The sequence below is a fragment of the Pongo abelii genome, chromosome 3 (assembly GCF_028885655.2).
Source record: "Pongo abelii isolate AG06213 chromosome 3, NHGRI_mPonAbe1-v2.0_pri, whole genome shotgun sequence".
Taxonomy (NCBI): Eukaryota; Metazoa; Chordata; class Mammalia; order Primates; family Hominidae; genus Pongo; species Pongo abelii.
Genome location: NC_071988.2, coordinates 91,391,253 through 91,403,407, shown reverse-complemented (window position 1 = coordinate 91,403,407; position 12,155 = coordinate 91,391,253). Strand labels below are relative to the sequence as shown.

Genomic DNA, 12,155 nt, shown 5'->3' with positions numbered 1-12,155 from the left:
TCATTCCTGTGCTAAAGTCTTGGATACTTGAGGGGAAGTAGAAGCTTCCTTAAGCAATTGTGGGGAGCATCCAATAGGTGGTCCATGCCTTGCTGTTCACCTTGCTATATTGCTGTTAGTGTCCTTCAGCTACCTTGGTTTGATGCCCATGGCTTTGGGCAGAGTTTCAACTCTGCCCGGGCATTATTGAATTGACATAGAATTCTAAATAAATACTGTCTCCTAGATATATTAGCTATTTTTATAAGGAAATAACTCATCAGGTTATATTTACTCTGTATCTGCATGAAAAATTGATAGAAATGTTATTTAGTGAACAAGAATATTATTAAGATGTTTACCTTTTGCTTCTCAGGTTAGAGGTTGTTCCTAAGATTAATAGATCTTTATATATTTATTAGAAATATGTTTTAAAGTATTTCACTCCCATCTTTTGCTCTTTTGTCTTTGTCCAATGAAAATAAATATCGTTAAAAATATCCGTTTTCAATTAAAAAAAACAAAAAGAAAATAAAAGCAACAAGCAAAAATACCAATATGAGTGTAGAGCTTATCTAGTAAATATCTATTGAGCATCTAATTTGTGCCTGTTTCCCTGTCAGTAACCTATGTATCCATTAAAGTTCAACTCAAAGTCACCTGTGGGACCTTTCCTAATTTGTGTAGGCAGAGCTAGTTTCTCCTCTGCTTTAAAACAAAAAGCTCTGTAATTTTTTGGAGCATTTATTACATTTCTTGAAATTTTGTATATGTTTATCTCCCCATCTAACCTGTAAGATCATTAAAGAGAATCTTTTTTCTTAATCACTAGTATTTAGTACAACAATATTTTCCCCAAATCGCCAGTATTTAGCAAAACAATTGACAAAAAATAAGTATAGTTATGCACTGTATAACAATGTTTTGGTCAACGCCTAACTATCTATGATGGTGATCTCATAAGATTATAATGGAGCTGAAAAACTCTTGTTGCCAGGGATGTCTTGATAATCCTGGCCGTGTGTAGGCCTAGGCTAATATGTATGTTTGTGTCTTGGTTTTAAACAAAAAAGTTTAAAAGTAAAAAAAGTATTTATATTTAACAGTAGAGAAAACTTATAGAATGAGGATATAAAGAATAAAGATGTTTTTATATCTTTTTTGTATCTTTATATTCCAAAGATATTTTTGTACCTTAATTCATTATTGAAGAAAGAAAAACATGTTTTCATAAATTTAGTGTAGCCTAAGTTTGCAGTATTTATAAGGTTCACAGTAGTGTATAGTAATGTCCTGGGCCTTCACATTTAATCACCACTCACTTACTGACTCACCCAGAGCAAATTCCAGGCCTAGAGGCCTATATAGGGTATAAGTACCCTATATAGTGGTACCATTTAAAAAAATCTTTTATACCACATTTTACTGTATTTTTCTGTATGTAAATACACAAAACTCCCTGTTGTTTTATAATTACAGTATTCAAGAATAATGCCCAAATTCACTGGGTGGGGGAAATAGTTGATTAATTTTAATAGAAACAAATCTAGTAGTTAAAAGTAAATGACAGAGTTGTTTTTTCTTCAGAAAGTTATTATGACATAAAATGAGGCAGATAAAATAAAAGCTCTAATCTGAGAGTTAAGGAGAGATGTCAAAGACTTTTAATGAAACAAAAAAGTGGGATAGATTAGATTAGATAGTAGATTAGTGGCACAGTAGATTACTTGCAGAGCTGACTCTTCCATCTTTCAGAGCAACCATTTGTCTTTGGCCCCTCTTCAGGGCTCTGATTGCCTTTGTTCTCTCTGCCCCTCTGTCTTATTTTCCCATGACTGCCTCTCCTGGGTCATGCAGTTGCCTCCAATCTATCAGCCGTAAGGTTAGGAAACAATGCCTATGAAATTAATTTACCAAATTATATTGATGACTGTTTGGTTTTCTTACTGTCTTTCCCATATTTTAATTGGGATCACTGACTTTAATACCAATAAATATTTAAATGTTTGAGGTACCTGTAATCCCTGAAAGTGACCAAGGCAGTCAGCCATTTCCCTACTCAAGTGCCAAGTGGCTCATTAGGCTGACTTTGATTTGTAGCCAGTTATGGATGAATGGTGGCAGAATTTCCATTATTGATGCTAAGGGTCTCAGCTATGAACAATTTAAACTTAAGATGAAGAAACATAATCTTTATTCAAAGAGAATTTTTCTAATTTCCTGATAATCAACTTATGGAGACAAAGGCAGTCATTCTGACCCACTGAAAGGCTTATTGTGCAAGTAGAATCTTGTTGGATGACTTTTGTCACATGCTGTAGGACAGTTTATTTTTATCACCACCTGCCACCTCTTCCTTCTTCAGGGGATTGCTGAAGATTGAAAACAAATTGAGTACTAATCATGGAATTTGTGGAAATTAAGAAACCAAGATCTTTGCTTTCGTGTTTATTAAAGAAGATCACTAAAGATATTGACTAGAGAATGCTGTGTGCTATTTCAATTACATTTGCTTTTCTTTTATTAACAGGAATTTTGATTCTTCAAGGAAGTGGCTCACATTTAATTTTAGGTGACCTGAAATAAATAACAGACATATGGTTATTAATTGCAATGGGTCATTTTCTTGGAAACATATACATTTTCTGCATTTTAATGACAACGATTGGCTTAAAAATATATCTAGTTCAAGGACTGGGAAACCATCTGCTCAAGATGTAGAAAGAAAGCAAAGGTCTTTAGTGGTAAGTGTTAGCTGAAATATTTTTTTCCTAGAACAGTCCTCTGGGTTCTAATTTAATCTTAGATAAGATTAAATTATCTATATTAAATTATAAATTATTATAGTAGATTAGATCTATAGTCTATAGTATAGGATATATTTCCTCAATTTATCTAGTAATTGACACACCATCCACTTTGTTTTTGGTGTGATGAAATGACAGGGGCCACTGTTATAGGTGAAGCATGAAGCCTTTAAAATTTTACTGTAATGTGACACTTGGAAGCTAAGTTTGGAGTTTTAGTATTAGAAAAATTGCATGTTTCTCTAAGGGCTAAGCTGGTCTACTTTAAACTCTAGGCCCATAACTTCATCTACTATGATCTGCATCTTGGTTACTCTGACTCAGTCCAAAATACAGTTATTGGCAATAGTATAAAGAGTTACAAATACTTTGTAAACAATATTTTAATAACATAGAAATAGTTTCTGTTGCATCACAACCAAGGAGGGATTTGAAGTGCTGTGCTGGTTAGATCATGGAAGGGCACATGTGTATTTCTGAGTGGACACACGTGACAGTATCTACCAGAGAAAAACATTAAAACAAACAGAAACTTAAAGGAGCCAACTGGGGACATAGTTAACATTTTTTTTCCTTGAAATTATGGATTCCAATCTGCAAACTTAAAATAAACTATGATTGTAACTATGTGTACTTACCAGGTATTTCATCTTCAATTTTATCGTGACTTTTCCTTCTTGTTTACTTTTCGCTAGGAAGGGGAGTTTTAGGGGCAGATTCAGGTATTGGAATAGGAAAATTACGTCTAAACCATGGATATCTTGGAAATGGAATTGGTGGAAATGGGCGAAATGGATATGGGAAAGGGAACACAAAAACCCCTGAAGATAATTCATCACTGTCACTGATCTGTTGAAAGAAAGAAGTTAAAGGGTTTATTTTACTTTTTACAAAGAAGAGAAATAAAACAGCTTTGCTTTTTAAATAATGGGCCTTTATTTTTAGGAAGAGGCTTTAGAAGCTCTAAAATCCTCTATCCTTTCTGTGTGTACTATGGACAGGGAGTTTATTAATTTGCATCATTTAAAAATTATTTAGAGATACTCATGTTCCTATATCTTTCCAGTTAAAGGCAAATTTTTCTGGCAATCACTTCTTTACCTACAAGGCCAAGATGAATGTGGTGTTGCAGTACCATAAAATTTCTCCCTTTGCCTTCATGCAAGGTCTTTACCCAAACCACATGTAGGAAACAACTTCTCTCTTTAAGTATCTCAGTTCCTTCTTCCTGCTTTTGCTCTCAATTATCTGTCTGTATCTCTATTAATTTTTGTGTTCTAAACTCTCTGTTTGTAGTTTTTGCGATAAAATCATGCTTTCCAGATAATAGGATTTCCATAAATAAAAACAAATCTTTAAACAAGGCTTTCCCTCTTCAAATTTTATTTTCTTTTTATTAAACAATTTTAGTTAACTGTTTAGACCCAAATAATCCATGAGTGAATTTGCCACTGGGAGGATCGTCAAAGCTGGCCCACATCTCTTAACACTCAAGTTTCATTTTTTACTTTTTTTGAAATGAGATTCATAGAGCTATGGCAGAGTGGAGGTCTGAGTTATTAGGCTAGATAAATCTAGTAAAAAATATTGCAACCCAAATCATCACAGAGTGATTCGGATTTCAATCCAATTCTTACCGTGACATGAGATATGGAGATAATTTCCTTTCTATGAGCAGAGCTCAAATCCCTGAAGTCTAAACCTCTGTTGAGTGCTAATACCAAAAGCTCTTTATGAATCTCTCCACAGTTTGGGAGGTTTAGATAAATCAATATCTTTAACAATAGTTATGAATATTTCACATGTAAAACTTACATGTAAAAAAGAGAAAAAGTAACTTACGCTTCTTTTTTCTCGTTCCTGGTCTTGAGAGACCTAAAGATCAAATAGTGAAATTAATTAAACTCATGCTCATGAAAACATACAAATAAATATATACATATGCATGACAATCTATTACCTAATATTGTTTCATAATAACCATTTTTTAAAATACCCACAATTTGTCTAGAAATGTAGAAATGATTTTCCCAAAAAGTCTTAATATGTATTCTTAAATGGCTCAAATTCACCACTACACCAAAGATATGTGGAACTGAATTATGCACTGAACAGTATATAGTTTATAATATTTTCTGGACTGTGTTGATATTATCTGTAATATTATCTGGACTGTAATGATAAAAGGGCAGGTGTTAGGTATTCTTACAGAATACAGCGTGTGTGTTAGGTATTCTTACAGAATACAGCGTATGTGTTAGGTATTCTTACAGAATACAGCATGTGAAGGAGAAAAAACCCTGACGATTCATGAATCAAGACAAAATATACAGTCATGCATTGCCTAACAGCAGAGATAAGTTATGAGAAATGGCTAGTTCAGTGATTTCATCATGTGAACATCATAGAGTGTACTTACACAAACCTAGATGGTAGAGCCTACTACATACCTAGGCTAGACAGTATGGTCTCTTACTCCTAGACTACAAAACTGTATGGCATATTACTATCCTGAATACTGCAAGCAGTTGTAATAGAGTGGTAAGTATTTGTGTATCTAAACATATCTAAGACATATCTAAACATAGAAAAGGTACAGTAAAAAATACAGTATAAAAGATGGAAAATGGTACACTTTATACCTATACGCTTGTATAGGTTACGTACCATCAATAAAAGTTTCAAGACTGGAAGTTGCTCTGTGTGAGTTAGTAAGTGAGTTATTGCATATGAAGGCCTAGGACATTACTGTTTACTCCTGTGGACTTCGTAAACACTGTACACTTACACTACACTAACCTTATAAAAACATCTTTTTCTTCCCTTGGTAATAAATTAACCTTAGCTTACTATAACTATTTTACTTTAACTCTTTTGTAATAACACTTAGCTTAAAACAAACACATTTTACAGCTGTACAAAAATACTTTCACTCTTTGTATCCTTACTCTATATGCTTTTTCTTTTTTACTTTTAAACTATTTTGTTTAAAACTGAGACACAAACATATACATTAGCCTAGGCTTCCAGAGTGTCAGGGTCATCAATGTCACTGCTTTCCACCTCCCCATCTTTTCCTACTGGAAGGTCTTCAGGGGCAGTTAGACATGTGGAACTATCATCTCCTATGACAATAATGGTTTCTTATGGAGTACCTCCTGAAGGACCTGTCTGAGGCTGTTTTACAGTTAATGTTAAAAAAATAGTAGAAGGGGTTAACTCTAAAATAATGATAAAGCATAGTATAATTAAAACACAAACCAGTAACATAGTTGTTTATTATCGTATTATGAACTGTGCATAATTTTTTGTGCTCTATTCTTATATGACTGGCGGAGGGTAGGTTTGTTTACACCAGCATCATCTCAAACACATGAACATATGACTAATGCATGATGGCTACGATGTCATTAGGTTCATTATAATTTTTTTTTTTTTTTTTTTTTTTTTTTTTTTTTTATAGAGACGGGATTGCTATGTTGCCCAGGCTGGTCTTGAACTTGTGGGCTCAAGTGATTCTCCTGCCTTGACCTCCCAAATTACAGGGAATACAGGCATAAGCCACTGCACTTGGTAGCTCTGTTATAATCTTTTGGGACTACCCTTGTGTATGTGGTTCCTGGTTGACATAAATATGCAGTACATGGCCATACATAAATATTTTGGAATGTATACATGGATACTTACTGGGAAACCAGCAGCCACTGCCAAGATGGCTGTGATCAGAAGGAGAACTTTCTTCATCTGCAAAATGGAGTAAATAAAAAATAAGAAGAACTTTCATTTTATTCATAAATATCCTAGAAGTCAGCTAAAAGACCATGAATTCAAAAGATCCAGTCAAAGTACGAATTATTTGACAAATAGCTCTTTGAGTTTGAGCAAGTCACTTACAATCTTAGGGAATCAATCTATTTGTTAATAAAGAACTTTTTAAAGGTCAAATCAAAAGAGCTTTGTAATTTCATAACTATATTACACCAATTGCTTTAAAAATAAACATCAACATATTATTTAAGAATACTAATTCCTATGTGACAAACCTACACATGTATCCCTGAACTTAAAATAAAAAATAAAAGAATAATACTTCTACATACTTGATAATCACAGAAAAATTTCTGGAAGAAGTAATGCATTGGTTTATACAGGGAATGTTAGTTTGGAAGTAAGCAGTTATTTAGTGATCTCAGAGAGTTTGACATTCCATATACTAATGTCCATGAAAGTAATGTAGGTGACAGATTTATTTGCACTGGTTCCAGGCAACCCCAAAAAATCCACGATGTGAAGAAGGATCTGTTTTCTTGCCTGCTAACACAAAATCCATCCTGCAGTCCATGGATCATACAGTAATTTTGACTTTCAAGTTTTATTATTTAATAAATAATAAAGGACTTTTCGAAAGCATTTTATTGTATTTTAATTTTCACTGTAGATTCCTTATCATATCACACACACTGTTAAAATGTATCAGTTACAATATCATTAATATTATATTTGAGAAAACTGAGCTAAATTAAAGATTTATTCAATAATTTTATAATGGAGTACACAATGAAACGTAGAACATTTGCATTTACATTTGCATTTGTCATTAATACAATAAACATGTGCATATTACTTGATTTCAAATAATAATGGGAAATCTTCCATATTGGATGGTATCATTAGGCATTAATCCTCTTCTCTGTCATGGTGTGAATGCAGTTTGTGCTAAAGAATATGTGGGGGGTTCTGGGAAAGGCAATCAAGTTGAAAATGGAGATTGGCTAGGGGACTTTACTTGAAATTTGCCTCATATTTGTTAATTTATTAGTTTATAAAGGTTTTCTTGATAACTGACTAAGTATGAGATGCTATTCTAGGTGTTGTGTATATACAGACACACCTCATTTTCTTGCACTTCATACATATCTTGTTTTTTACTAATTGAGTGGCAATTTGTGGCAAATCTGGCATCGAGCAAGTCTATCAGCACCATTTTTCCAACAGCACGTGCTCACTGCGTGTCTCTGTGTCATATTTTGGTAATCCTAGCAATATTTTAAAGTTTTCAGTATTATAAGATATTTTAATATCTATAAGACATTATAAAGATGTAATAAGATTTTATTATATCTTTTATGGTGATCTGTGATCAGTGGTCTTTGGTGGTGTTACTTTGATCTAATTATTTGGGGGTGTTATGGGAAAAATAGGTGGCAAACTTATTTGATAAATCTTGTGAATGTTTCGATTGCTCCACTCACTGGCCATGCCCCCAGTTATCTCTTCCTCTCCTCAGGCTTTTCTATTTCCTGAGAATATTAAATCTGGGCCAGTTAATAACCCTACAGTGCCCTCTAAGTGTTCTAGTGAAAGGAAGATTCGCATATCTCCTACTTTACATCAAAAAGGTAAAAACGATTTAGTGAAGAAGGAATGTCAAAAGCCAGGATAAGCTGAAAGCTAGGATCTTGCAACAACTAGTTAGCCAAGTTGTGAATGCAAAGGAAAAGTTTTGAAGGAAATTAAAAGTGCTACTACAATGAACACAGGGATGACAAGAAAGCGAAAGAGTCTTATTCCCAATATGGAGAAAGTTTTAGTTGTCTGGATAGATCAAACCAGCCAGCACATTTTATTAAGCTGAAGCCTAATCTAGAAGAAGGCCCCTATGCTCTTTAATTATACAAAGATTGAGAGATGTGAAGAAACTGCGGAAGAAAAGTTGGAAGCTAGCAGAGATTGGCTATAACATAAAAGTGCAAGATAAAGCAGCAAGTGTTGATATAGAGGCTGCAGCGTTATCCAGAAAATCTAAGAACACTGATGAAGGTGTCTACAATAAATAATAGATTTTTACTGTGGATGAAACAGTCTTATTTTGGAGAAAGATGCCATCTAGAACTTTCATAGCTAAAGAGAAGAAAACAATGCCTGGCTTCAAAGCTTCAAAGGACAGGCTGACTCTTTTTAAGGGATATAGCTGGTTTCCTAAATTGAAGCCAATGTTCATTTATTATTTCGAAAATCGTAGTGCCCTTAAGAATTATATTAAATCTACTCTTCCTGTGCTCTATGGATGGAACAACAAAGCCTGGATGGCAGTACATCTAACACAGCATGGTTTACTAATATTTTCAGCTCACTTCCTAGGAAAAAATGTTTTTTTCAAAATATTGCCGTTCATTGAAAATGTACCTGAGCCCCCAAGAACTCTGAAGCAGATGTACAAAGAGATGAATGTTGTTTTCATGCCTGCTAACACAACATCCATTCTGCAGCCTATGGATCAAAGAGTAAATTTGACTTTCAGGTTTCATTACTGAATAAATACATTTTGTAAGGCTATAGCTGGCACAGATAGTGATTTCTTTGATGGATCTGGGCGAAGTAAATTAAAAACCTTCTGTAAAATATTCACCACTCCAGATGCCATTAAGACCATTTGTGATTCATAGGAGGAGGCCAAAATATCAACATTACAAGAGTTTGGGAGAAGTTGATTCCAACTCTTGTGGATGACTTTGAGGGATTCAAGACTTCAGTAGAGGAAGTAACTTGCAGATGTGGTGGAAATAGCAAGAGAACTAGAATTAGAAGTGAAGCTCGAACATGTGACTTAATTGCTTCAATCTAATGGTAAAACTTGAATGAATGAAAAATTGCTTCTTATGGATGAGCAAAGAAAGTGGTTTCTTGAGATGGAATCTACTCCTGGTGAAGATGCTGTGAATATTTTTCAAATGACAGTAAATGATTTAAAATACTACATAAACTTCATTGATAAAGCAGTGGCAGGGTTTGCAAGGGTTGAGTCCCATTTTGAAAGAAATACTGTGGGCAAAATGCTTCACATGCTCCAAAATGCTACAGCATCGCATGCTACAGAGAAATCTTTTGTGAAAGGAAGAGTCAATCCGTGTGTCAAACTTCATTGTTGACTTGTTTTAAGAAATTGCCACAGCCAGCTTAGCCTTCAGGAACCATCACCCTGATCATTCGGCAGCCATCAACATCAAGGCAAGACCCTCCACCAGCGAAAAGATTATGACTCAGTGAAGACTGAGATAATTGTTAGCATTTTTGAGCAATAAAGTATGTTTTAATTAAGATATGTATGTTGTTTTTCTAGACGTACTGCTATTACACTTTACATACAATGCTATAGTGTAATCATAACTTTTATGTACACTGGGAATCCAAGAAATTCATTTGACCTGACTAACTTTGATACTCATTCTATAGTGGTGGTCAGGAACTGAACCTGCGGTATCTCTCAAGTTTGCCTGTAATATCAGTTTGGAAAGTCCCTGATTTATGGATCTTTTAAGCTCACTGTTACATTGTTATAGGTAAATACATTACAAAGCTTTTTAAAGATTATTTAATTTAGTATTTTATATTGAGGAAAATGTCAATTTTTAATATCATTATCATTTTGAAGTACCTTTGAGATAGTGGAGATTTTGATGTTTCCTATATATCTATGAGACAAAAGAACACAGTGTAAAAAATGTAGCAAAGTTTTGATCTCTGCCTTTATTTTCTGATACTAATCAAAGTTTGAATTCAAATTCAAAAAAGTACCAGATAATCTAATAATTTTGAGAAGACAGGAATGTAAAATTCCAGTCAAGTTCAGACTTCTACAGGCAGATTGTTAATGTAGGAAATCAAGAGTAAAAATTATACAAACACACACATGCATACACTCACACATACTCCTCACAGACACACACACACACGTACATAGTCCACTTTCTATGTGCAAAGCAACAATGCTGGGTGCTTTCAGGAATACAATGATAAAGCATAATTTCTTCCATTTGAGACTTCCACATGGAAGATGGATACAGATATTTCTGTAATGTAAAAAAAAAAAGCGTGATATATACCATATGTAGAAATTGCAAAATATTGTGAGTATTTAGAAGAAGAAAGAGGAAGGTTGGGAAAATAGTTTTGGAGAGAATAGAATTCAAGCAGGGCCTTTACAATATAATTTCTTTCAACTGGTTTCAAGAATTATTCAAAACTACATTAAGCAAATAAGTAAATAATCCACATTACAGACTCTTCCAGATCATATCTTAGAGTCAGGACATAGCATAATTACCAGCTATCTCCTTTTATTTTTGTACTTATCAAGTCATGATACCCATAGCCGTTTATTGCTGTGTGCTGTAGAATAAATGATTCTCCAGATAAATTAGATGCATCTTCCTAGATAATTAATTTTATTCAAGAGTTTATGGGAAAGACAAATGACTTTTATATTAAAATCAACATAAAATGTTATGGAATGGAATGTAAGTACTGCATATATTTTAAAGATAAAAGAGGAGGCCAAAGAAATTGGCACTTGCTCAGACTTTAGAGAATCTCTGGCGGTGCATGTTCCCTCTCTTTGCTGACCTGATGGCCACAAATTTAAAAATAAACCTGAGGCTCTGCTGTTTCACTCTGTTCGCACTCTCCCCCACCAGTGCTCCACTTCTAGAAAGATTCATTTATGGTCACTCTAAAATAAATATTTACTACAGCAGGGTGGTGATTTTAAAAAAAGTTTTGCAAACAGAATACTAAAAATGATTTTCGAATTACTAAGTCTACAAATTCAAGCAACTATTACAATTTAGTCTCAAATTGTAAAATAAAATTTTTATGATTTAAAGAAAAATATATGGAGAGATGCTATATATCTGTATTTACAAAATAGGTATGCAATCTTAATTTACAATGATATTTAAGACCTTTCTTACCTCAAACGTTTCAGTCAGTTCTTTCTCTCTGACGCTGTTATGAGAAATGGCAAGTGACTGGCCCTGGAATATTGTAGCTGTTTTATATACTCAAAGGAATAATGGAATGGAGAAATCTGTGGCTTAAAGCCTCTCCCCTAGGATCAGTTATTACTCATCAACTATCACAATATGTTGAAATTGGGGAATAACCAATGTTTAGTTTCCTGGAAACTACCAAATACCAAAATCTTTTGGGGTTTTTTCTCCAAATTTTGTGTCTTGTATATTTGAAGCTTATCACTTTACGTGTTGTTGCTCCATTGTCTACTCTCACAATTTTTTCCTTTACTTCCCACATTTAAAATACCTCCAAGCATTTTACTGGTATTGATTATAATCTATTGCAAAGCATATTTCATAGTGCTGGAATCTTAAAATAAAAAATCTAAAAATTGTTAAAGATGGGATTAAAATCTTTTGCATGATTCTTCTTTCAACTTCTTCATATTATTATCAGGATTAGAGCTTCATAGATGAGTGAATTGTATTTTTGGAGCACCACAGCATCTTGTTTACCTTATGGAACACTATACTCTGTTTCTCAACTAAAAATTCACTTACAACAGAAAGGGTATCA

At 33.6% G+C, this 12,155-nt stretch overlaps 1 protein-coding gene across 1 annotated transcript; it reads right to left on the bottom strand.

Moving 5' to 3' along the window:
- Nucleotides 1-2,388: 2,388 nt before the first annotated feature.
- Nucleotides 2,389-11,595, bottom strand: FDCSP (follicular dendritic cell secreted protein). Its single transcript, XM_002814826.5, has 5 exons — nt 11,537-11,595; nt 6,474-6,530; nt 4,629-4,661; nt 3,425-3,635; nt 2,389-2,556 (listed from the first exon to the last, which is right to left on the bottom strand). Exons 2-4 carry the CDS (start codon nt 6,528-6,530, stop codon nt 3,468-3,470), a joined length of 258 nt encoding a protein of 85 aa, XP_002814872.1. The 5' UTR covers nt 11,537-11,595; the 3' UTR covers nt 2,389-2,556; nt 3,425-3,467.
- Between the last annotated feature and the right edge of the window lie 560 nt (nt 11,596-12,155).

Coding starts and splice junctions, on each gene's coding strand:
- FDCSP (XM_002814826.5), bottom strand. CDS start 6,530: ATGAAGAAAGTTCTCCTTCTGATCACAGCCATCTTGGCAGTGGCTGCT. Junction 4,662..6,473: donor CAGTGGCTGCTGGTTTCCCA/GTAAGTATCCAT, acceptor TTTGATCTTTAG/GTCTCTCAAGACCAGGAACG. Junction 3,636..4,628: donor AGGAACGAGAAAAAAGAAGC/GTAAGTTACTTT, acceptor TTCTTTCAACAG/ATCAGTGACAGTGATGAATT.